This window comes from Bos taurus, chromosome 25, assembly GCF_002263795.3.
Source record: "Bos taurus isolate L1 Dominette 01449 registration number 42190680 breed Hereford chromosome 25, ARS-UCD2.0, whole genome shotgun sequence".
Taxonomy (NCBI): domain Eukaryota; kingdom Metazoa; phylum Chordata; class Mammalia; order Artiodactyla; family Bovidae; genus Bos; species Bos taurus.
The window spans coordinates 8,662,330-8,690,022 of NC_037352.1; the positions used below are offsets into that span (position 1 = coordinate 8,662,330).

The following is a 27,693-nucleotide window of genomic DNA, read 5'->3' on the forward strand; positions in this document are numbered from 1 at the left end:
CATTGCAGGTGGATTCTTCACCACTGAGCCACCAGGGAAGTCAAAGTACTGGAGTGGGTAGCCTATCCCTTCTCCAGTGGATCTTCCCCACCCAGGAATTGAACTGGGTTCTCCTGCATTGCAGGTGGATTTTCACCATCTGAGTCACCAGGGAAGTCCAAGAGTGCATTACATCAAAGTGTCATCTAGCTTTTCATGCAGGCCAAGAGGCTGAGTGGGAGATTCTCCTACACCTTGACTTGGCAGGCATTTGTGAATTGAGGTCTTCTCATTCTTCCTTATTTTCAATACCTCCTGGTGGAAAAGAAGGTTCTAAGGTGAAGCCATTCAGGATGAAGAGGCATAACTTGAACAGCTGGGGCCATGGCAAGATAAGAGCCACATGCCTTCCGCTGTGTGGGATTAGCAGGCACCTCGTGCTTCGGGGGAGCCAGCACTGACAGGGGATGGCTCAGGTCAACAAGCACTGTCCACCGCCAGCTCCTGTTCCATCAGCCTCCCTTTGGCAATTTCATGTAGGCCACTCCCCCACGTGCCTCATATGGAAACCTTCAAATATCTCCTCCAGCTTTAACAGGACGAGGACAGGGTTAGTTAGATGATATCCCAGAGGACTTCTCTTCTGGAGGATTGAGTTGCTGACGTGAGGCAGTGACCACCCCGCTTTGGACAACCACTGCTCCATGGCCTTTCTCACCCTATGAACACTCAATGATGGCCCCTTTCTTCAAAAGGGTGTTACCTAGTGGTCAGAAAGATATGAAACTGCGGCCCACCAGGATAACATCTGTTTTCTCATTTCCATATGACCACCAAAGTCTTTCCCGTCTCAGGGACTTTGCAAGCTCTGTTCCCTTTGCCCGGCATGGCTTCCCTTGGTTCTCTGCATGTCTAGTCCTTCATCCTCCACGAAGGGGCATTCTCTCTGCATGCTGCATAAGGAAGTGCAGCTCCCAGCCTTGATGCTCTGCATCTCAGTGCCTCCTGTCTCTCCTCAGCAGCCACAGAGATGTGTAATGATTTTCTTTATTTGACTCCCTTCTTATTGCTGTCTGCACTCCCTAGTAGACTGCAACCTCCTGAAGACTGGGCATACTCTTGTATTCACTGGCGCATCCCTTGCAGGGCTGACACCGAACCCTAGATAAACTTTTCCAGTGAATGAACGAATGCAACGGTGACTCTTGGCCATTAATGGTATGACTCTGAAAAGGTCACTTAACTTTCCTGAATCTCAATTTTCTCATATATAAAATGAAGATATTGATTACTTTTTAAGTACTTAGAGCACTGGGCGTGGGCGGCACTGTTACTCTTCTGGATCAATTTTCAGATGCCCAATTTGTACATTTTATCATTTTTGGAATAAAGATTATTTTTACAATTGTTGGAGTCTTAGATTACATATAGTATGGTGACATTTCATTCTTATGTAGAACTCAAGCTCTTCTTAACACTGAAAAAAAATCCTCTGGAAAAAACATGGTTATGTGGCTTTCTTTGTCTATTTACTGCTTAGGAGCAAATTAGCATCAATACTAACATATTCCACTCCACAATTTCACCACTTCCTCCTTCTCATTTACTCCCTACGGACTGCTCCTCCCCACTCTCTTAGTTAATGAGAATGCCTTTCTAAATTTTTAAAAGTCTATTTTTCTTTCAAAAGCCCCAGGGAGTTAGAATAATGAAACTCACTTAATTAATATATGCAGAGCAACCCTGCCATCTAGGTGGCATATTTGTTACTTTTTTCTTGGTCATTCTGAGCATTATATTATTGTACAAGTACTAACATGCATAGGTCACTTGGCATGTATCAGACATTGAGCCCAGTGCTTTCCATGCCTTGTACAATTCTCACAAACTCCCCACTCTGTGTGGGAACTAGCATCATCTCCATGTTACAGATGACAAAAATGAGGTCCAGATGTACTTTAGTTACCTGCTCAATGTTCCACGGCTAATGAGTGGCAGAAAAAGCTAGAATTTGATTTCAAGGTCTGTGGGATTTATTAGATTGGAATCCTCCAAAGGCTACAAACATTATGTGCTCAGTTGCTCAGTCCTGACTGACACTTTGTGACCCCAAGAACTGTAGCCTGCCAGGCTCCTCTGTCTATGGGATTTTCCAGGCAAGAATACTGGAATGGGTTGCCACAACAAAGCACAGATTATGCCCATTAAGGAGTTTTCTGCCTGGAAGTAGAGTCACAGTTGTCTCGGTAAAACAATCTAAGATTTTTAATTATAATATCTCCTTGTTGTTCAAACTCAGCTTTATTAAAGGCAACCGCATTAAAGGATATGATACATCAACTATTTAGCATAATATTACAGATTAGCTGCCAAATATGAATATTTATCAAAGTTTTTTTGGTTGTAATTAGCAGAAACCACGGAGAAGGCAATGGCACCCTACTCCAGTACTCTTGCCTGGAAAATCCCATGGATGGAGGAGCCTGGTGGGCTGCAATCCATGGGGTCGCTAAGAGTCAGACACAACTGAGCGACTTCCCTTTCACTTTTCACTTTCATGCATTGGAGAAGGAAATGGCAACCCACTCCAGTGTTCTTGCCTGGAGAATCCCAGGGACGGGGGAGCCTGGTGGGCTTCCGTCTATGGGGTCGCACAGAGCTGGACATGACTGAAGCGACTTAGCAGCAGCAGCAACAGCAGCAGCAGAAACCAACTTGAACCAACTTAAACCACTAAGGAAGTCTGGTGATTAATATCTGAAAATACTGATGATAGAATGGACTTCAGGCATAGTTTGATCATGCTCTGGCTTGTTCTCTGTACTCCACTTCTCTTGTTCTGGCCTATGTGTGAGTTACCATTATCCTCTACCTGATTTCTTCCATAGTAAAACAAACAAACAAACAAAAAACCAGCAGCAGAAATTCCAGGCCTTACATCTGCACACTTGCCATATATCAAATAGTCCTGAACTTCTCTCTGTTAGACCAATTTAGATCACATGTTCATTCCTGAACCAATTTCTATAGCGAGATGGATGGGATTATTTTTAAATAGCTGTGACCAAATTGGGCCCATCAACCACAGCCTACATAATGGGGAAGGAGAAAAATGGAATCTGGGAAATCACCTTAGGTTCCACACTAAGCAAAGCTTGTTTCTAATAGGAAATAAAATGGCACAGGACAAAGAAAAAGCAAATGAGGCTCCAGAAATACCCTGTGCAAGTTCAGGGTTCTCTGTAGCCATCTATCTCACTCCCCTGCTAAAACTCTCCAATGGTTTCCCATAACTTTTGAAACAAACCCCAAACATTCACCATGGCCTTTAAGCCCTTATGGAACTTGGTTTGCCCAATTTTCTTCCCATCTCATGTCAATACTAACCTGACATTATGTGTCTATTTACTTATTTTTGGTGTCCTCTCTAGAACAGGAGGTTTAGGTGGCGAGTCCTTGTCTGTTTGGTTCATCACGGCACACATCTCATACCTATAGTGGGTATGTGACACAAACTATGGGTATAAGACACATGAAAAAGTGTTAGTCACTCGGTTGTGTCCAACTCTTTGTGACCCCATGAACTGTAGCCTGCCAGGCTCCTCTGTCCATGGAATTCTCCAGGTGAGAATACTGGAGTGGGTAGCCATTCCCTTCTCCAGGGGATCTTCCTGACCCAGGGATCGAACCTGAGTCTCCCGCATTGTGGGCAGATTCATTACCATCTGAGCCACCAGCAAAGCCCATCAGACACATACTACGTGTTGACTACATGAGAGAATACATGGATGAAAACAAATGCATGAATGAATGAATGAACAAATGGAAGAATGAGATCCAGGCAATCAATAGATGAATATGGGGAACAGATGTCAGGGGACTGTTTTTATTCTGTTTGTTTGGTTTGGTTTTCACTTAGCCAGCTGAAAACAAACACTTTCTTCCAGTCCTGTGTTCAGAGCTCAGAGTCTTATTTAAGAAATGCTCTGTTTTGAAAGCAGATTTATTAAACTCAAGATCTGTAAATGGTTTAGAGGAATGGATGATGGCTTCCTCCCTATACTGAGTTTGCCAACAGTTTAGCATTCCTGAATATATGTGAATAGAACACTTTAAAAATCAAGGCAGACAACCCCATTATGACCTGGCACGCACCCAGTGTCAAAATTAAATACTGGCTTCCCTCTTCCTTTCTACCTTTTACTTCCTTCTTTCTGCCTAGTCAGAATTACTGAGACTTCCTTGATGACGTCTTTGCTCAATTCTTTGCTTCCAATTAATATTTACTGGCATTCCTCAGGGAGGCACAAATTCTGAAGGGACTCATTCTAGAACTAATTTAAAGGGAGTTGATGACTCTGCAACTGAGCTTTTGACTTATTCTTATAAAAATTCTCCCAGGAAAGATTAGCTTCTTCCCTTTGTTCTCCACTTGCTTTATTCTTGGCAATGCCAAACATCAGTCTCTATGATAATGACAACAATAATAACTGATATTGATGGTGAGGATGTTATTAACATTTTCAGGAAGGTTTTGTGGTTTACAAAATGAAATCCCATACATTGCGTTTTTGTGATAAACTAACCTCTAAGACAAGCAACGGAGAAGGCAATGGCACCCCACTCCAGTACTCTTGCCTGGAAAATCCCATGGACGGAGGAGCCTGGTGGGCTGCAGTTCATGGGGTCACTAAGAGTCAGAGACAACTGAGCGACTTCACTTTCACTTTTCACTTTCATGCATTGGAGAAGGAAATGGCAACACACTCCAGTGTTCTTGCCTGGAAAGTTCCAGGGGCGGCGGAGCCTGGTGGGCTGCCGTCTATGGGGTCGCACAGAGTCAGACACGACTGAAGCGACGCAGCAGCAAGACAAGCAAAATGACTCCTATACACAATGGGAGAATCTCTGAATGAACTTGAAGGCACTGGAAGACCTGTAGGGCCTCATGAAAACACACCCAGGGTGTCTTCTTACCCTGAGAAGCCAGAGAATCAGAGGATTAGATGCTGAAGTCAGAGAGGCAATCTGGATCCTGATTCTACTATTAAGTGACCCTGGAAAAGCCATTCCTCTCTCTGAGATTTTTTTTCTCACACACAAATGGAAATAATAATACCACTTATTTCACAGAGTTCTTGTGAGAATAAGATAGGATAATGTATGTAAAAATCCTTAGATCTGGTGAAGCACTGTATTACAATTGCATGATTCACTCATTCAACACATATTTAAGTGTCTGCAGTAAGCTGAGTACTGGGGCATGCAGATATAACGGAAAAGGTCCCTGGAGTTCATGGTCACCACCATCATCATCAGCATATCATCACCATCACCATCATTATCACCACCATCATTACCATCATCACCCCATCACCACCACCATCATTACCATATCATCACCATCATCACCACCACCATCACGACCACGATCATCATCATCATCATAACCACCATCACCACCACCATCACCACCATATCATCACCATCACCATCATTATCACCACCATCATTACCATCATCATCACCATCATCACCACCATCACCACCACCACCACCACCACCACCATCATCACCACGATCATCATCATCATCATAACCACCATCATAACCACCATCACCACCATCATCACCACCACCATCATCACCATATCATCACCATCACCATCATTATCACCACCATCATTACCATCATCACCACCATCACCACCATCATCAGTACCAGCACATGACTATTATTAATCATAAAGGACCTGTAAGGAAAGAGGACTGATTCTTTGGAGCAACACATCTGGGTCTGAGAGAAAGAAAACTCAGGCTCAGCATGTCCTTGCCATTAGCCAGCCTCTCAATAGTGAAAAAAATGAACCCTGAGTCTTCCAAGCCTCACTTTCCTCATCTGTAATAAAGCATAGAGAACTAATTTATAATTTTAATGTTGTAACACCAGTTGAAAATAATTTGTTACAACTAATAATATATTTTATGAATCCGAGCCATAAAGAAGAAAAATCAGATTCGAACCATAGACTTTACGAGATTTAGATAATAAACTGATATTTTCAGCAATGATCCTTAAGAACTGGCAAGATTTCCATCAGACTCCCTCGTTTGCTGTTTATTTGACAAATTTCAGCAGATTGTAGAAAAGCAGGAAACATACCCCACACCCCTACCAGAAAAATATTTTCTTCAAGTTTTATTGAAGAACATCTACAAATTGGTCCAATCAGATGAGTGGAACTCTCCTTGGATAATTCACTAAGTTCTTGTCTTGGGAAAGCCACTTGGCAGAAACAACTCAAATTCTCACCTGTAAGTTGAATAGAGAAGTAGGTTTATGACCTATGGCCATATAAAATGACCACTCAGTACCAGAGGTGATTCTTCTAAGTGAGATATGAAAACTATTTTTTTTTTTTGTGTGTGCAACCCGAAGGACTGTAGCCTGCCAGGCCCCTCCGTCCATGGGATTTTCCAGGCATGAGTACTGGAGTTGAAAACTTTTTATCATCACTCATTTGAATATCTGCCAGTCTTAAGGTTCCTCAAGGTCTTGTTTGGCAGTGCTTATAAATAATGATGATTATGATAAAATTAATAAAATAAATATATGATATCTTATGATAAAATAAAACACTTAAAGAAACTACGGAGGTGATATGAATAAGTAGTCCAGGTGGGGCCTAAGATGAATTGGGCAGGCCCTTCTTGATCTAAAGGTCAGATCTTGTGTCCAGTTTACCATCTCCAAATAAGAAGAAGGTTCTGGTACAAGAGGGTGGTGGCTTTCTTTAAACACTTTCACCCATGGATACTTTAAGTCTACAGTTATGGAGCAATTCTTTCTGAAAGAAATCCAGAAACCAGCTGAGCAACTCCTATACATCAAGTGAATAAGAAAATGTGTGTGTGCTAAGTTGCTTCAGTCATGTCCGACTCTTTGTGACCACGTGGACTAAGGACTACAGCCCTCCAGGCCCCTCTGTCCATGGATTTCTCCAGGCAAGAATACTGGAGTGAGTTGCCATGCCCTCCTCCAGGGGTCTACCTGACCCAGGGATTGAACTCGCATTTCCTATGTCTCCTGCATTGGCAGGCAGATTCTTTACCCCTAGCACCACCCAGGAAGCCCGAATAAGAAAATACCCACTCCACATCCAAATGGGTACAAAAGGCGGAGATACTTTCTTGTCATATACTCCACCCACAGCACAGTGATACACAGTCAAGAAAGCAGATTCCAGCTTCTCCCTGAAGAGTGAACGGTTTGGAAGCCCAACATCTAAAGCCCCAACTTTTAAGACTTCCAGATAGGAATGTGGGATTATCATTATCAGCTTTTCATAGTTTTTAAGACTAGCTAAAAATATAATTTTTTTTGTGAAGTCTTCCAGGTTTAAAATGTTGGGATTTATTCCACTTTTGAAAAGAGTAAAGACATTCAAGTCAAAAAAGAAATATCACAACTTCAAGTTAACTTGCAACCTTTTAAAATAGTAGCACATAGACTTCTCTGGTGGTCCAGTGGTTAAGACTCTATGTTTCCAATGCAGGGGGTACAGGTTTGATCCCTGGTCAAGGAACTAAGATCCCACATGCCATGCCAAAAAATAAAAAATAAAGGAGGATAATGGAGTTCAGATAAGAAAAAAAATAGATTTGAATTTTGACTTCATTTCATATTAACTATGTGACCTTGGTCTCTGGGGACCATAACTTATCTGATCCCCTGTTTCCTTATCTGTAATATGAGTTATGATTTATAATTGACCAGCTGGTAATCTATCCAGCATCCGTTTGCCTTTTCCTCATTCTTAAATGTTGCTGTTGTTCAGTCGCTAAGTTGTGATCAACTCTTTGTGACTGCAAAGACTGCAAGATGCCAGGCTTCCTGGGTCCTTCACCATCTCCTGGAGTTTGCTCAAACACATGTCCGTTGAGTCGGTGATGCCATGCAACCCCCTCATCTTCTGTTACGCCCTTCTCCTTCTGCCCTCAATCTTTCCCTACATCAGTCTTTTTCAATGAGAAATCACATTTGTTGAGACTTCATGTTTCCTGTAAGAATCCATGGAACTTGCAGGAATGGAAGCTTACCCTGTCTTAGTTCTAAGAGTAGGTCTGGTTTGGTGTGACCTAAATGAAGAAGAACTAAAGAGCCTCTTGATGAAAGTGAAAAAGGAGAGTGAAAAAGTGGCTTAAAACTAAACATTCAAAAAACTAAGATCATGGCATCTAGTCCCATTACTTTATGGCAAATAGATGGGGAAACAATGGAAACAGTGAGAGACTTTATTTTGGGGGGCTCCAAAATCCCTGCAGATGGTGACTGCACCCATGAAATTAAAAGATGCTTGCTCCTTGGAAGAAAAGCTATGACAAACCTAGACAGCATATTAAAAAGCAGAGACATCACTAGGCCGACAAAGGTCCATCTAGTCAAAGGTATGGTTTTTCCAGTAGTCATGTATGGATGTGAGAGTTGGACCATAAAGAAAGCTGAGCACTGAAGAATTGATGCTTTTAAACTGTGGTGTTGGAGAAGACTCTTGAGAGTCCCTTGGACTACAAGGAGATCCAACAAGTCCATCCTAGAGGAAATCAGTCCTGAATATTCATTGGAAGGACTGATGCGGAAGTTGAAGCTCCAGTACTTTGGCAACCTGATGTGAAGAACTGACTCGTTGGAAAGGACCCTGATGCTGGGAAAGACTAAAGGCAGGAGAAGGGGATGACAGAGGATAAGATGGTTGGATGGCTTCACCAACTCAATGGACATGAGTTTGAGCAAGTTCCGGGAGTTTGTGATGGACAGAGAAGCCTGGCGTGCTGCAGTCCATGGGGTTGCAAAGAATCAGACATGACTGAGCGACTGAACTGAATCCTATTTGACCTCTCAGGGACTGGGTCAGCAGTCCAGAATTAACCTGGTCAGTATACACCATTTTGAAAATGGCTATTAAAGGTGGCCACAAGACCTAATGCGGTCATGAACAAGGAAGTCATCCAAGGTGCTTCTGACAGCAAACTTAAGGTCATAAAGGAGGCAGTCTGAGATCAAGGACTATACACCTCAAAGAGCAGTCAGGAGATCACAGGGGAAAGAACCAGAACCTTGACCATACTGCACCTGAAGTCCATCCTGTCTCTGGGATTCCAATCAAATAACTCAATCACATAACTAAGCACATAACTAATTTTAGTTGATTATTACTTGCTGCAAAAGCATCCTAACTCACACCTAAGGACTAAAGATAATGTATGTGAAGTGACTGGTCACACCTAAGGATTAAAGATAATGCATTTAAAGTGGCTGGCACATAGGAGGCACTAAATACATGAGAGGTTTTATCATTAGAGTATGCCAACATTTCCATTATATCTGATTTTAAAATATATATGCTTCCACCTTATGCCTCCCCACGTCACCCTTGGTAACCATAAGTTTGTTTTCTATGCTTGTGGGTCTCACTTTGTATCACCTTTTTAGATTTCACATTTGATATCATATTTATCTTTCTCTGTCTCATTTATATCACTTAGTGTGGTGATCTCTAGGTCTTTCCATGTTGCTGCAGATGGAACAAAAAGGTCCTATTGCATAGCACAGGAAACTATATTCAACATCTTGTAATAGCCTATAATGGAAAGGAATCTGAAAGGAATATATACATATAACTGAATCACTGTGCTCTACACCAGAAATTAATACATCATAGTGAAAGTGAAAGTTGCTCAGTCAGGTCCAACTCATTGTGACCCCATGGACTATACAGTCCATGGCATTCTCCAGGCTGGAATACTGGAGTGGGTAGCCTTTCCCTTCTCCAGGGGATCTTCGCAACCCAGGAATCAAACCCAGGTCTCCCGCATTGTAGGCAGATTCTTTAACAGCTGAGCCACATGGGAAGCCCCTAACACATCATAAATCAACTCTATTTCAATAAATATATATATGCCTCCATAATGTAACTTAATGAAACTTGAAGTTCCCCTTTTCTCTCCCCTCAACATATAGCAATGTATTAATAAAACTGTTACGAAGTTCTTTGCTTAATAGGGATGGAAATGAAAAGGAAATGAGCTTGAGTCTCAGGAGAGGGGTCCTCCAACCATGTAGAAGACTGCGTGATATATGTTTATTCCTGTGTTTCAATAGAATTTAATCAGACGAAGCAAATCTGTAAGAACTGGCTACGGGGATCTGGCCAAGAGCACACCAGACCATAAGCAGATCAGCCAGTTCATTCACCAAACTTTGGGGCCTGTGTGGAAATGTGGCTGGCCTCCCCACCCACGCAGAAGCTAGCGAGCATCGCCAAGCTGACAGTGACTCCTTCATCCCTGGGATCCATGCCACACTTGGAGGCACCAAGAGTCTGCACGGGGGCTCAGTCACACCTGCAGGCAGGCAGCGTCCACACGGAGGCAATAGAAGGGGGAGGCAGAGGACATGGGGAGAGGTCTGTTCTGGCTGTCTAGCTCCCACCTGGAAGGAGTAACTGGGTGGGCTTCTGCCCTACATACCAGGAGGAGGTGCAGAGACAGATACCCTTCCAGGAAAGAAAGCAAAGAACAGCTTATAAATGGACTGGCCCTTCACACTGCACCATATGCTCCTCCCTGGTGGTGGACAGGATTTTTAACTCGTTTTGTGTGGCATCGGATGTTTTCCAGATCATGTCAAGAATGAAACAAAAGCAGAGGTTTTTCCCAGCCTCTTCCTGAGTGTGACCTCCTCATTGCTCTGGATCCAAAAGCTTGGCCCACCATCTGTGTCATGGTTCCAGCCTAGTCCAGTCCTGGTTCCCTTTAACCGAAAGCATTTCCTGCTCTGATGATCTTCCAGACAGTTCATTATGAGATAAATTTTACTTCTTCCATGTATTGATTAAAACTATTGGTGTGTGTATGCGTGCTAAGTCACTTCAGTCGTGTCCGACTCTTTGCGACCCTGCCAGGCTCCTCTGTCCATGGGATCCTCCAGGAAAGAATACTGGAGTGGGTTGCCATGCCCTCCTCCAGGGGATCTTCCCCACTCAGGGATCAAACTGTAGTCTCTTATGTCTCCTGAATTGGCAGGTGAGTTCTTTACCACTAGTGCCACCCGGGAAGCCAAAACTATTGGTATGATTATTTAACCCTCCTAGGTTGTGCTAAGCCCAGGTAGATTAGAAATGGCTATGGACTATAGGTCTTTGGAAGGTCTGTGGCTCCTATAGCCATGTCTAGGAGTTGGACATGACTGAGTGACTGAACAACAACAAAGCATATAGCAGATACAATGACACCCTACTCCAGTACTCTTGCCTGGAGAATCCCAGGGACAGGGGAGCCTGGTGGGCTGCCGTCTATGGGGTTACACAGAGTCGGACACTACTGATGCGACTTAGCAGCAGCAGCAGCATACAGACACCCACCAGGCTACGCAACAAAATCAAGGCTGGAAATAGAGAGTCTCCAAAGGTGGATGGCAGCTGAAATTCACAGCTCAATTTGTTTTCTCCAGTGTTCTCCTTCCCCTAGGGGATGATTTACCAATTAATGTTGGAACCTGCTCCCACCTCTGAGTCTTCACTCCCCCCTAGGTGATGTCATCCAATTCTGGGGCTCTAACCGCCGTCAGTAAGCTCAAAACCTCTGTGTTGTATTTACAGCCTGAACTCAGACTCGTCTCTCCAATTGCCTGCTTGAGATTGCCATCTGGATGTCTCCAAGGTATGTTCAATTGAACGTGTCTGAAATTAGATGCCATTCCTGGCTCACTCTCCCCCAACTTATTTCTTCTCCAATTTTGTAAAAGGTACCGCCATCTATTCAGTGGTACAAGTGAAAAGATAATATTGTAGCTCTTCTACCACTTCATAGTCATCCATCATGTTTTATTAATTTTACTTCCAAAACAGGCATAACCCCACCCACTTGTCTCTGAACCCACAGACTTACAGAGATTCACGTTACGGTCTCATAACTGGTCCCTTTGCTTACACGTCAAGACCCCTTGCCCCCAACATACTCTCTGTCATCAGGCACCAGAGTACTGAAGATGGTGCTTTTCTTTGCATTATCTTTTCACAGAAGAGAGCCACAGCAAATCATTAGTATACGTCACCAAATTAACAAGTTTCAAAACGAAACCTTCCCTAGTATTCAACCTTGGAGGAAAAAGATCAATATATATATATATTGTGTTGGCAGCCTGGCTCCAGAATCTAAAAATTTGCATCTGATATAAGGCAAATTTGAACAATATTTATGCTTTATGTGTGACCCCAAAACATTTCAAACCACCTTTCCCTCAAGGTAAAGTTACGGACGATTTCTGATCCTTTCTAGCTGCCAGCATCAGGCTTCCACCATTTGTCGAGCTATTCATTGGATGCCAATTGGAAATGATTGACTTGCACTGCAGGGCTGGCATACGGCACTCTTGACTTCCAGCCAGAAAACAGAGAGGGCCATGTTCCAGGAGAGATGCCACAAACAGAGATGATGCTGAAGAGAGGCTGTTGACTTCGCTCTCTGACTGAATGCCCAGGGGGCACAGCCCACCTTTTGTGGGTCCATCAGGCCACAAGAGGTGTTAGATCAAGCTGTGCATTTGGCCCTGGAGAAGGAGGAAAATTAACATCTGCATGGTGCCAACTCCATCCTAGGTGCTTGGCTAAATATACTACATGGATTTAAATGTTACCTTAATCCTCTGTGGTTGGAATCATTTCTGTATATACTCAGGGAAATGGAGGCTCAAAGATGTTAAGTAACTTGCCAGAGACAACCTTCTCTGAGTCCAGGAAATGGTTTGAACATAGCACTATCCAGAACCACATTCCACAGTCACGTGTCTGTGTGTGCTAAGTCGCTTCAGTCACATCTTTCTCTTTGCTAACCTGTGTACTGCAGCCCACCAGGCTCCTCTGTCCATGGGATTCTCCAGGTAAGAATAGTGGAGTGGGTTGACATGCCCTCCTTCAGGGGATCTTCCTGACCCATGGATCGAACCTCATCTCTTCTGTCTACTGCATTGGCAGGCAGGTCCTTTACTACTAGCGCTATCTGGGAAGCCTGCAAAGTCACATAGCCTTGTGGAATATGCTTTGGGTTCTCAATTTGGCACATGGCTGCAGGATTCTCTCACTGCATATCTCTTTGAGGCTCAGCTTTTTTCCCCATCCCTGAATCCAGACTCCCAATCAGATTTACAGCACAGGCCCAGAGGATGGTCTGGTCTCTTGGGTGCCTGGTGTCACTGCCAGAAATGTTTGTTGACCATACAGTGATCCCACAGATAAATATTTGCAGAGAGTTATCACATTCGCCCAGGGAAGTTATAACTCTGGTCAAGCTCAGAGAATTAACTGAGCAGGCTCCTTTATTGGCATTTAAAAAAGAAACCAACAGTGATAATTCTGATTATCAAATAAAAATATGCCAACCAGGTTCAGCTCAGTCTCTTAATGGGTCATTAAACCTGCAGCTTTTCCTATGGTTATTTTAGAAAGGAAGATTGAAAAAAGTATCAAATGTAACTTGGATATGAGTTAAACTCACTCTCCCTTATATATCTTCCTTCCATTTCCCTTCCTGTCAGGGTGATAATTTACAATCTTGTTGCTTCTTAAAGAAGAAACTGGACTTCATAAATCAGGAAGTCAATGCAAAACACATAAGTGGTCAAGCCAGGTATCATTAATTAAAGTCAAATAACTTCCCTTCAATACTAATTCATAACTCGTCCAAGAGAAGATTTTTTGTTGCCTTGGTTTGAGCTATAGATCTACCTGAGCAGTTCTATTTGACTTTCAGTGTAGTAACATCTCCACATCCTCCTCCCCTAACTGAAATGGGAGCCCTAGGACACAGAGGCATAACTCAATCGGCAAGAAACGAGATTGAAATACACCTCCATTTCTCTCTTTCCTGTCTGTGTACAGCTTGCAGTATAATAAGCAAAAGTTAAAGTAATAACAATGATCATCATTGTCATAAGAAGAAGACAACAATGACTTTACAGTTATTTGTGAAGTACCACCTCCATGTGGGGCTTCCCTGGTAGCTCAGTGGTAAAAGAATCTGCCTGCCAATGCAGGAGATGCAGGTTCTATCCCTGGGTCAGGACGATCCCCTGGAGCAGGAAATGGCAACCACTCTAGTACGCTTGCCTGGGAAATCCCATGGACAAAGGAGCCTGAGGGGCTACAGTCTATGGTGTCACAAAGGGTCGGGCATGACTTAGTGACTGAATAACAACTACTACTATATGCCAGGCACAATGATGAGTGCTTTACATATATACTTTCATTTAATTCTACTACAATACAAAGAAATGACTCCCCCCACCACCTCGCACACACAGAGGCTTTTTTTTTTTCTAAACCTGAGTTCAGAGCACTTAGGCTTCCCTGGTGGCTCAGAGGTTAAAAGCGTGTGCCTGCAGTGCGGGAGACCTGGGTTTGATCCCTGGGTCGGGAAGATCCCCTGGAGAAGGAAATGGCAACCCACTCCAGTATTCTTGCCTGGAGAATCCCATTGATGGAGGAGCCTGGTGGGCTACAGTCCACGGGGTCGCAAAGAGTCGGATACAACTGAGAGACTTCACTTTCACTTTCAGAGCACTTAGTAACTAATACTTGGTAAATATGTGGCTAATTCAAAACCAAGTTGGCAATTATCCTTCTCATGAATTTTTCTCTCCTCCACATTACCCTTCTTCCCACTAGTGTTCTTCACAGCATTCCTCCAAAGGTAATCCTCTGGCAAGAGCACTCAGGTCTTAAAAACACCCTCCATCTCCCTGCTATGACCTCCTCCTCAATAAATGTAAAATGTGTCCCCTCCAAAGTGGATGAGGAAACACACAAATGTGCACACACTGAATCAATAGTAGTAATCTTTTATCCCAGGAGTGGGAAATGGCAACCCACTCCAGTGTTCTTGCCTGGAGAATCCCAAGGACAGAGGAGCCTGATGGGCTACAGTCCATGGGGTCACAAAGAGTTGGACACAACTGAGTGCACGAACACACAGAAGCATTTACAGATTGCTTTCCATATGCCAGGCTCTAGGTTAAGAAACAAAACTTTTTTTATCCTCATGTTACATCTGAGGGAGCAGACTTGGAGGAATCGAGCGACCTGCTCAGAGTCCCAGATCCAGGAGAGTTCAGATCAGAGATCCATACACAGGCAGCCTGACTCCAGCGCCCACACTCTTAACTGTGATCTCGTGCCCTTTCCCGGGGCCCCTGCTGCTACTGCTAAGTCACTTCAGTCGTGTCCGACTCTGTGCGACCCCATAGACGGCAGCCCACCAGGCCCCACCGTCCCTGGGATTCTCCAGGCAAGAACACTGGAGTGGGTTGCCATTTCCTCCTCCAATGCATGAAAGTGAAAAGTGAAAGTGAAGTCGCCCAGTTGTGTCTGACTCTTAGCGACCCCATGGACTGCAGCCTACCAGGCTCCTCCATTCATGGGATTTTCCAAGCAAGAGTACTGGAGTGGATTGCCATTGCCTTCTCCTGGGGCCCCACCCACTAGCAAACCAGAGACATTCTCGGGACAGGACAGGACAGAGCAGCCTAGGTTCTGTGCCCATGAAACAGGTAACGGTTTACCTTCACAGCTCCAGGAGTTGCCAGCAATGTGCTCTGTGCTTGGCGAAGGAACAGATGTTTAGCAACTTTGCAGCAGCAAGGCACAGGTTACGTAACATGGCGGAGCTATTTTTGAACTTTGGAAAATGCTGACTGTTCTTTTCCAAGTGCCATCTCTAAAACCAGGAATATTAAACATCAGGAACAGTTCCCCTTTTCCCCACTATTTTTTTCCTGAAACCAGAACAGACACAGGTCCACAGTGGGGTCATTAACCCAGCAAGCAGTCTTCTATACCTGGGCCAGCACCGTCAGCAGTGAACAACTGCACAGTATCCTAACGACCCAAACTCTGCGCGTCAGACCACCAGCGATGTCCATGAGGACCACCAGAAGACGTGCCTAATTAGACCCAAGGTGTCAAACTCAACCAGTCAAAGCAGGACCCCCAGTCCCTCAGCACCTCACCATGAAACCATCATGGATGACTTTACCTGAACCTCTTGGGAAGCTAGTTTGCCTTCTCCTCACTACGGAGTGGGAGTGATGAGAGCTATTTGTTTACAGTTGCTTTGCAAACTAAGCCTTTTTCCTCTAGTTGAAAATGTAACTTTCAAAGCCCAAAGCGAGAACTCCTAAATCTGGAGTCATGGGCTTGCACTGAACACGGTGATGGGTCTGAATCAGGATGCAGACACATGTGTTCTCTGCTAAAAGTGAAAGTCACTCAGTTGTGTCTGACTCTTTATGGCCCCATGGACTGTAGCCCTGCCAGACTCCTCTGTCCATGGTATTCTCCAGCAATTTCCTTCTCCACAGGATCTTCCCAACCCAGGGATCAAACCTAGGTCTCCTGAATTGCAGGCAGATTCTTTACTGTCTGAGCCACCAGGGAAGCCCGTGTTCTCTGTTACCCAGACTGAAGATTCCTTACTGTCAACAACCCAAATGTCCATCAAAGGGGGATGATTAACTTAAAGATGGAACACAAAAAACAGAATACAAAAAAAGCAATGAAGATGAATATGCTAGAATTCTATGTGTCCTCATAGACCATGCTTGAGCCATAAGGTGGAGGTAAAGGAAATTCCAATGTATCAGATACCACTTATATATATATATTTTTTTTTCACTTATATATATTAAAAAGAGCTATCCATCACATCTAAGGCTTCCCAGGTGGCACTCATGGTAAAGAATCCGCTTGCCAATGCAGGAGATACAAGTTCAATCCCTGGGTTAGGAAGATTCCCTGGAGGAGGAAATGGAAACCCACTCCAGTATTCTTGTCTGAAAAATTCCATGGACAAGAGGAGCCTGGCAGGCTCCAGTCCATGGGGTCACAAAGAATCGGACATGACTGAGCAACTGAGGGCACACATACATTAGGTCTAAGGTCGTACATATGTCTACATCAAAGCTTCAAAACATGTGCATGGATTTGGTTACATGCCAGATTCATTCTGGTGTTTTTCTGTTTTTCTCTCCCATGGCGAGAAAGGGAGAAAGGTATAAGCAGGACTTCTACCTGATCAGTACTGTGTTATTTCTTTTAAACACGTGAAACAGATATGACATGTTCACTTCCTTCTCTGGCTCGAGTATGGGGGTAGGTGTTTCATCAGACTCTACTTTTTGATACTATTCTCTCCTTAAAAAAAAAAAAAGAGTCCTTGTTACCTAACCCTGGGCTTGGTGGCTCAGATGGTAAAGAGTCTGCTTGCAATGTAGGAGACTCAGGTTCCATCCCTGGGTGGGGAAGGTCCCTTGGAGAAGGGAATGGCTACCCACTCTAGTATTCTTGCCTGGAGAATCCCATGGACAGAGGAGCCTGGCAGGCTACAGTCCATGGGGTTGCAAAGAGTTGGACACAACTGAGTGACTAACACTTCCACTTTAACTTGTTACCTGAGGTTGTCTTTAGACAAATTTCTCCACCTTCATCAGACTGTACATTCTTTAAGTTGTATGCTAATTCATGTGTGATTCTGGAGGCTAACACATGGTTCTCTGGATAGAAGGAGTGATGGATGGAAGACAGAGATATAGTGCCCTTAACCCCTTCCCTAAAAACCACCTTCTTGGGACTCTCTCCAGCTGCTAGTCCTTGCCTTGCCTGGAAAGGTCCCAGTTTCTGGAATGGGTTTAATAAACGCTGGGCTAGTCGGGAAGCGTGGCAAGGACCCCAAACACTTGCCTGAGCGTCGCATGTGAACTGAACCCTCTGGTGCTCCTTGGGTAGAGAGATGTTTTATTAAACACCAGGCTGTGGATGACGGCTCACTGCACTTAATGCATTACTTCTCTGGGGCTGAAATACCACCTACAACATTGCTGCATTCAAAGCATGACTCCTGGAAATAGCAGGCCAGCATTTCAGAGCAGTAGGATTTTTTTTTTTTAAGGAATGGAATTCAGGGTGGTCACTGGAGAGAGTATTTGACTGTCTTGCCAATTATCCTTCTCAAATTCCTTTTCCTGTATATGTTATATTTCAATTGCCCTACAATTGAGTTATGTTTCCATCAGAATCATACAAATATTCCAGCTGCAGGGCACTTATGATGGAAAGTAAGAATTCATTAGCGCAGCCCTTGTCTTGGGCTGGCAGCAATCCTGACTCTGTAACATGCTCCTATGCTTCACACCAATTTATCTGAGTTCCTTCCTGATACCTGGGCAATTATTTAAAATGCTGAAAATAGCAATGTAGAAGCAAGATTGTTAAAGAGGGAAAGAAGATAGGGGAAGGGAAATCTTCAAAGGACCATGATTTCTTAACCCAAGAGTTTGCTTTTCAGGTAAATGTCAATTTCAGGTAAAATCTTTAAACCATCACACACACACACACACACACACACATACACATCTAGCCCCAGACCAGAAATTATTTCTGAACTGTAGCAGATTTAAAGTCCTAAAACCTTCCAGAGACATTTTAGTGTTACTCTCTCCATTGAGCCTGACTCTTTGCAATCCCATGGACTGTAGCCTGCCAGGCTCTTTGGTTCATGGAATTCTATAGGCAAGAATACTGGAGTAGGTAGCGATTTCCATCTCCAAGGGATCTTCCTGACCCAGGGATCAAACCTGGATCTCCCACATTTCAGGCAGATTCTTTACCATCTGAACCACCAGGGAAGCCTGAGACATTTTAGAGAGATGTCTTATTCTTTGGGTAATAAACTCGCAGACTCTGTGGCCTGTAATTTCTGATGACCAAAACAATTTCACTGCTCACGCTGACAATCATTAAGTAATTGCCAGGTGCTTAGCATTTGTGCTAAGCAGCACTTTTCATGCATCACCTCATGTAATACTCGTGACAACCCCTAGAACATTGGTTCTCAAGGCATGTTCTCCAGATCGACAACATCAGCATAACTAGGAACTTGCTAGAACTGCAAATTCTTGGCACCTAGTCCAGAGTTACTGAGTTAGACACTCTGAGCATGGGGCCCTCCACAGGGCTACCCCATGCTTTATTTATCCAATCTTCACAATAATAGAAGTTTACGCTATGTCAGATTTTTTCCATCAGAAACAAGACACTCTGAGAGTGTCTTGTTTTAACAAGCCCCACCCAGTGACTCTGATGCACATTGAAGTGTGAGAATCACTGCCTAGAAAGTAGTGTTATTATTACCACTTTGCAATGAACAATGGAGGCCCAGAAAGGTAAAATGACTGTCCCAGTTACATCGAAAGTGGATACGACAAGAATCGAAAGCCAACAAGTCTAACACCATAGCCCAGTCCCTTCATCGCGGTGCTGTCCTGCTCATTATCTAAGAAATGAGCATGGATTAAGTCAGTCAACATCAGGCAAAAACAAGCACAATGAGCGTAGGAGTGATCCTTCCAAATCTCAACAGCTGAGCCATAACGACAGCCTGCTAAGACAAACAATGGTCCTCAGAAACATAAAATTTAACTTAAATGTCCACGAAGATGGGAGTAGTTAACTAAATTATGACACAGCCACATGATGGAATACAGTGCAGCTTTAAAAGTGATGCTTGCCAAGATTTCCAACAACCTACAAAAATGCTTAGGACGTACGAAGGGAAGAAACTCACATACAAACTCCAAGACCAGGAGCGCCAGTGTGGGCACTTTCCCCAAAGAGTAACATGCTGGTGAGGATGTGGGAAGACGAGTGATTTCACACGCTGCTAGAGTGAACATAAGTTATACAGTTACTGAGTGGGACAATTTGACAATAGACACTTAAAGTTTAAAATGCACACGTTCCATGACCCCAAAAGTCTAACTCTTAGAAACAACTCTAGAAAGATACTCGTACATGTATATGAAGAATCAGGTCAGGGTGATCATCACTGAAGTTTAGTTTCTAATGGAGAAAATCTGAAACAACATAAATTTCTATAATTATGAAGATTGGATAAATAAACCATGGGATAGCCCTATTGAGGAACACAATATGTAGGTTACAAGAAATGTAAATATTCCTATATCCATATATTTACATATACACATGCATACCCATATAGATCTGTTCACATGCATCTGCACATGTATGAATTCATATGTATGGTTACATACATCTGGGCTTCCCTGATGGCTCAGATGGTAAAGAATCTGCCTGCAATGCAGGAGACCCGGGTTCAAGCCCCACGTGGGGAAAATCCTCTGGAGAAGGGAATGGCTACCCACTCCAGTATTCCTGCCTGGAGAATCCCATGGACAGAGGAGCCTGTACAGTCCATGGGGTCACAGAGTCAGACACAAAGAACAGATACAAAGAGTGACTGTAGTCACTCAGTCAATACATACATCTACATATATTCACGTTTATGTACATGTGTAGATATACACACTGATACACAAATATATACACATTCATACTTAAGATATAACTATAGATAGGCGGTGGATAGATAGATAGGCAGATATATAGATCTCAAGCGTAGGTTTCCAAGGTATACTGTTGAGCAAAAAAAGCCAGTTGCAGAAAACCAAGGAAGGATGCTGTTACTTAAAAATAAAAGGACATGAGAAGAGAGGAAGAGGGGAGAGGAGAATGAACAAACAAGCCAACAGATCCCACAGGCGGACATACAACATTCTCTACTCTCTGCACAGTTCAGCAATGAGCATGTATGACTGTTAGTACTGAAACAAACAACCACGGCAAAACTCTGGTCCCACTTTGGGGGACAAGCAAAGAGCCCCTCTTACTGGTGCAGCGTGTGCAGGGGGGCCTCCAGCTTCTCCGTCTGCCCGTAGCAGCTGGCCTTGGCCTCGGGGATGTAGGAGAACTTGTCCAACATGGAAGACGCGGCCGTGGTCAGGATGCCCAGCCCGTCTCGCACCCTCGCCTCCAGGCTGTAGTCCCAGTCGTCATAGGAGACGGAAATGAGTCCCGATGGAAACTCTTTGGGGATGAGCTCCGTGTTCCCGGAGACCAAGCTGGGCACGATCCAGAAGAAATCATACCCAGTGAGGCCGAGGGAGCGGGCCTCGCTCAGGATGAGAACCGCCTCGTCTTTGGAACAGTAGAGCAAGATGACGGAAGAGTGGATCTTCTTCAGCTGGACTTGGGTCTTTGCGTCCTCGAAGGACGTGTCCAGCGTGATCACGTTCTGCATGTCCCAGCCCACAAAGCTGTTGTCCACCGTGGTCTTGATGAAGCTGATGAAGTCCCTGTAGCCAGGGAAGATGGTGGTCACCAGGGAGAAGACATGCCAGTCGTAATCCTGCATGATCTTCAGCATGACTGTGGCTTGCTGCTGGATGGACGCTCCAAATTGGAAGAAGGTAGACGTCGGATCCTGCCAAGGGGTGAAAAGAAAGCAAAACAGCAGATGAGGCAGAAGGCAGCTTACGTATGACCATCTGTCTTAGTAGTTCCTTCCTAGAAGTGAGGGGAAATCACATGCCTGTTCGTTCGCAAACATTCCTGATCACCTAATATAGGCCAAGCTCTGGAATAGATACTGGAAACGCAGAGATGAAGGAGGTCCCTGAACTTGGAGCCCAGAGCCTGTAACAGTGAAGGACATCTGTGAATTTGCCAGCTTCACTGTCTACCAGTTCATCACACCACCAACCCTTTGGGTCCCCAAACACCACCTGACCCCTAGACTCAGGACTTGAAAATGAAGCTGGTAGAAGTAAAACAACACCAGGAGATAGGGGGAGCTTTGTGATGACAGACTTGGAGCACCTGGAGTCCGTCATGTCTGGAGCCAATTACTCTAGACCAGCTGGTTATGTAAGCCACACTTAAACTAATCTGAGCAAGGTTTCAGTCAATTGAACTTTAGATTCCTGTGAAATATGGACTGTGATAAACACCAGGTGGACATCTCTCTGTTCAATCAATAAATATTTGCTGATCACCTAATTACATGGCAACAGCATGTTAGCGCTTGACACACATGGTCTCTGCCTTCATAGACATGGAATAAAAGTGAGGAAGAGTAACTTCAATGAACTGATTGCTCAGAGAGGCATAAGGAGACACTGAAGTTTCAAAAGAGGCAAGCCAGTGGACAGTGTAGTCAGAGGAGCCCTGGGGATACATCTTGACTGTTTCAGGAGCTGGAGATAAATGGGTGATGGCCTGTGATGTAGGGGGATGAGATGATGTTGAAGAGCTTGGCAGAAACCCTATCACATACAGCCTCAGGAGCCGTGTTAGATCTTATTCTGAGCATAAGGGTGAGTGCCTGAATGCTTACCCTGGAAAGTGACATGGTTACTTGTGTTGGGTTAAAGGGTCCCTCACAGTCCTAACATCTCCCCAAGTCATGACCCTGATCATGAGAGCAAATATCCATTTAGAAAAAGAACAAGTGACGCACACATTTGTGCCATTTCCAAACCCTTAACTCATCAGATTTCTGTGATGATCCTGTGAGGCTGGTACTGTGATCGGAAGGTCTGGATGCTGAACCTCCAAATACTTTGGCTATCTGATTCGAAAAGCCAACTCATTGGAAAAGACCCTGATGCTGGGAAAGATTGAGGGCAGGAGGAGAGGGGGGCGACAGAGGATGAGATGGTTGGATGGCATCACTGACTCAATGGACATGAGTTTGAGCAAATTCCGAGAGATGGTGAAGGACAGAGAAGCCTGGAGTGCTGCAGTCCATGGGGTCCAAAGAGTCAGACACGACTGAGCGACTGAACGACGACAACAACTGTTGGCAGTGGCAAATGAGCCTCAGGATAGTCCATGGCGAGTCAGCACCCAAACTCAGGTTTTGGTTCAACTTCCTGCCCTCCTCCCAAAATACCACCACTGGGATCACTGAGGATGTGCATAAAGTAGGTGCTTAAACCATGTCATGGACCCATTGGCATGGTGGGAAAATGACGACTAAACAGAAAGTATCAATCTGTATTATAGCAAAACAGGGTCTGACAATTGTTGAGATGTATTTTTTTTTCTGGGAACTGAAAGAATTTTTAGAGGAGAAGGAAATGGCAGCCCACTCCAGTATTCTTGCCTGGAGAATCCCATGGACAGAGGAGCTTGGTGGGCTACAGTCCACAGGTTTCAAAGAGTCAGACACGACTGAGCGACTTCGCTTTCACTTATCATATTGTAGCCATGCTTGCATTTTGCATTCTGTATTTACCATGTATGTTTAACACATCCTCAGTTGTACGAATATGGCAATTCCGTTTCATGCATGTGTGCATGTGTGTGTCTGTGAGTAGATGATTCCATTCATGTCTTCAGAGCAATACTTTGTAGCTATGCATGTCAAGTCTTTCAATAAGTCTGCATAATTTTCCCTGAGGATGCTCACTGAATAGAAAATTTTATCCAAAAAGGCTAAAAGCTACAGTTCTTAGAATATCCCCCTTTTCCTAAAGTGCATGGTGTTTGGGGGGATAAATTGAGGGCAGCGTGGCCTGAAGGCAGAGAGAAAAACCAGAAATAAATGCCTTCTGGGTCCCTTTCAACATTACAGTTCTATGAATTTTACCTAATTAAATCAATTAAATTGGGTAACAGATTTAAAGACTTTGGATAATTATCTTTTTCCCTACAGTAGCTTTTGGAGAAATCCAATATTCTTGGATTGACTAATCATTTTAAATCATGCCTCAACAAGGCTGCAAACTGCTTAAGGGCAGAGATTGCTGACCTCATCCGTGTCCCCAAAACCTGGCAGAAGCCCTGGCACATGACCCATCAGTAAATGGAGAGTGAGGGAGTGCGTGAGGGGACAGATGTGTGAATGCAGCCTAAGAGAAAAGTCCTTGATTTAGACACAGCGTGAAAGGGGAGAATTCAGTTTCTAAGCCTGCACTTTGTGTGACTCTCGAACGTCATGGGTTGGAAGGCTGTCCTGGAGAAGGAAATGGAAACTCATTCCAGTAAGCTTGCCCTGGAAATTCCATGGTTGGAAGAGCCTGGCGGGCTACAGTCCATGGGGCCACAGAGAGTTGGACATGTGGGATCTTAGTGCCCTGACTGAGGACCGAACACATGTCTCTGCATTGCAAGGTGGATTCCCAATCACTGGGCCACCAGAGAAGTCCTGGTAATTCACTCCTGACTTGAGCAGCTCAACAATTTGCCTTGTTCATGGCTGCCCGGATGAAATTTCTAAAACACTGCTATAACACACACCTCTCCTCTCCTCTGTAGTCATCAATGGCTCCCGTAGACCTATTATATTCAATTTAGACCCTCTCCTCTACCCCTTCATGCACACCAAACTTTATAGTTGAAATAGCATGGGCTCTGGGGTCTATCAGACCTGAGTTCAAGTCCTGGCTCTGCATTAACTGCCGTGTGGCCAGTCATCAGTTGCGATCCTTCGGACTGTAGCCCACTTGGCTCCTCTGTCCATGACATTTTCCAGGCAAGAATACTGGAGTGGGTTGGCATTTCCTTCTCCAGGGGATCTTCCAGACCCAGGGATCGAACCCACATCTCCTGCACTGGAGGTGGATTCTTTACTCGCTGAGCCATGGGGGAAGCCCAACTAGCCATGCGACCATGGGTAACTACCTAAACTTCCTGGATCTGAGTTTCTTTGCCTATGAAATGGTCATTGTGAGCACCATCCCATAGGGCTGCTGTGAGGATAAGATGAACCAGCAGGAGTAAAAGGCTCATTTAATCCATGTCTGAGTACCACGGTTCAGGGGCTCCCCTCCTCATCTCCTGTCCTCCCAGTGTTCCCCAACCTTTTTGGCACCAGGAACCAGTTTCGTGGAAGACAATTTCCCCATGGACCAAGGACAGCGGGCATGGTTTGGGGATGATTCAAGTGCATTACATTTATTATGCACTTTATTTCTATTATTATTACATCAGGCTCCACCTCAGATCATCAGGCATTTAGATTCCAGAGACTGGGGACCCTTACTCCTGATAAGACCACATGGACAATGCCAGAAACCTAAGTGGGTCAGATCCTTATTCTAAGTAAAAATGGGATCTCCAGGTCTGCTGACATGCTGGTTCTGTGTTCCCTGCTACATCCAAAACCAGATCATCCAGCCCGTTCATCCTGAGCCCAAGGGGCTGCACGAAGAGAAGGAAGAGATGAATGATGCTTTGGAGAGAAACCGTGGCTAACGTCCTTTATGGACCGCAGGCACCACTGCCATTTCCATTGGCATCTGAAACTTAAACTTCCAAAACCACGGTGGACCAAAGGCACTGTATACCCTTCAGAGGGATGAAAGCCAGAAGTTATTTGCAAAAGAGACACAGACATAAAGAACAGACTTTCAGACTCAGTAGGAGAAGAAGAAGATGGGATGATTTGAGAGCATAGCACTGAAACATCTACATGACCAGATTAAAATAGATAACCAGTGTGAGTTTGATGTATGACGCAGGGCACCCAAAGCCAGGGCTCTGTGACAACCTGGAGGGATGGGGTGGGGAGGGAGGTGGGAGGGGGATTCCCAAGGGAGAGAGGACACATGTGTACCTATGGCCGATCATCATACTGATGTATGGCAAAATCCATCACAATATTTTAAAGTAATTATCCTCCAATTAAATTAAAAAAAAAAATTTTAAAAAGCATAATTGCACAATGAGGTAGACAAGGCTCATGTTTAGCTTTGGGATTTTCACAGGTGGCTCTATCGACAGGCAGGAGGTGATGGGGGAGTCTGGCCACACGCCTGGGACCCAGCATCTGATGGGCGTGCCAAATGGTCCTTTGTTTCAAGGCCCCGCTGCATGTTCTTTCTGATTCCCACCTGGACAGCAAAGGCTGACCCCTCTGCACATCCCTCCTCCCACCATCACTCAGCATGCCCCTTTCGGGCCCCACAGATCAGTCTGACCAACGCTGGCACCGGCTCCCTTGGCAGCATGCCGCCGGGGGAGAGGAACAGATTTCAGACACCCACTTTGGTTCTGGAGCAAAAGCGGTTCCCTCCCCAAGCTCACGGCTCCGCAGAAGCAGAACAAACCATTTCAAACACAGAATCGAGGGGCAGGGAAGTGTGGGATTATGGGTGTCTGCTTTCTACTCTGCGTTCCAGTCCTGCCGTGACTGTCATTCTAGAATGCTCCAGACCTCGCTGAGTTCCCAGGGTGAGACCTGACTCCATGGGGATCAAGGTCTGATGTTTAATAGAGTATAAAACCAACTCTCATTACACGTACCCATTTAGAGGCTATAAAGGACACCCACGCCCATTATCTCTTTGATTCTAACTATTCAGGAGATGAGGTGCTGCCAGTGGTTATAACCCTCATGGATGGCATTTCTCATAAAGACACAGAAAGAAGGGTAAATGATTTCCCTAAAATCCACATGGCCCCACGCTGACAACAGCTCACTTATTGCAAGATGTCATCCAGTGTTTCTTTACACACACCAATGGCTTTCACTGCTGGCTGCACAAGAGAATCACTTGGAGAGTTAAAAAAAAAAATACCAGTGTTCATGCTCCATGCCAGTCCAGCTGAAACTGAATTTCTGTGACCTGAGTATATGAACGGCAAAGCTGACATATTTGTTTTTCCTCTACCTTCTATCAGCAGCAGGGTGAGCATTGCTCACGTTAGTATCTTCAAAGCCTAGCGCCATGTCTGACACACAGTAGGGGCCCAGTAAATATTTGGTGAGAAAAATAAATGAGCAGGAAACTCATCCCCAGGAAGCAAGAGAGAACTGGATGCTGTTGTTAACCCTGAACCCATTTCCATAGCTTATTTTCCTCTGCCTGCCATGTGGGCACAAAAACAAAAAAGCATAATCTTGCAAAAGACCCAACAAAGATCTTGAAAGACTCCTTGGGAATTTGCTTTCCGCCTGGCTAAGCCCTGATGTACTTTCTGCTCCTCTTGTTGTGTATCAACTGAGCTAGTAAGCATATTTTATTTCATTTTTAATGGATGAGAGGAAAAGTAGAAATGTCAAGCTTGAGGAGCCTGAGGATTCAGATGAATAGAATGCTCACGTACATGTAAGCTGGATCTGTTTCACTAGAGGATCTCTATTCCTCACATCATCTACCTCCTCCATCATCATCATCAATATCACCGCCATCACCACCTTCTTCAGCAGTACCATCCATCCCTCCTCACCTTCGTCACCACCGTCGTCAAGGTCATCACCACAACCAATATTTATTCTATATGCAGTTGTTGTGTAGTCGCTAAGTCGTGTCTGACTCTTTTGCAACCCCATGGACTGTAGCCTGCCAGGCTCCTCTGTCCATGGGATTCTCCAAGCAAGAATACTGGAGTGGGTTGCCATTTCCTTCTCCAGGGGATCTTAACCGAGGGATCAAACCTGTGTCTCCTGAATTGGCAGGTGGGTTCTTTACCGCTGAGTCACCTGGGAAGCCCCTCTATGTATAATGCAATGTGACATATAGTAGGAAGTATTATTTTTAAAGGTTAAAAACACTGGCTCAGAGAATGTAACTTGCCCAAACCCACACAACCAGTACATGGCAGAGGCAGGATTCAAGGCTAGGGGATCCAAATCCAAAATCTGGTTGCTTAGCTACCAGGAAACACTGATCCCAGGTATGCAGAAGAGGAGAAAGGTGTGTGTGTGTGTGTGTGTGTGTGTGGTGAATACCACCACTAATCTTTCTTGAGGCATCCAACTGCAAAAAGAAAATCCCTCAGAAATGGGCAACCAGTAGCA

General features: G+C 44.6%; 1 protein-coding gene across 2 annotated transcripts in view; it reads right to left on the minus strand.

Annotated features, from left to right (window-relative positions):
* Nucleotides 1–27,693, minus strand: part of GRIN2A (glutamate ionotropic receptor NMDA type subunit 2A) — a 449,565-nt gene that overhangs the window by 174,993 nt on the left and 246,879 nt on the right. For both annotated transcript variants that reach the window (XR_009492825.1, XM_059881544.1), the window contains exon 3: nucleotides 20,777–21,369. Coding sequence is in view for 1 of the 2 variants with exons in the window: in XM_059881544.1 (XP_059737527.1) it covers nucleotides 20,777–21,369 (593 nt within the window). In the remaining variant the exon portion in view is untranslated. The remainder of the gene's footprint in view (nucleotides 1–20,776; nucleotides 21,370–27,693) is intronic.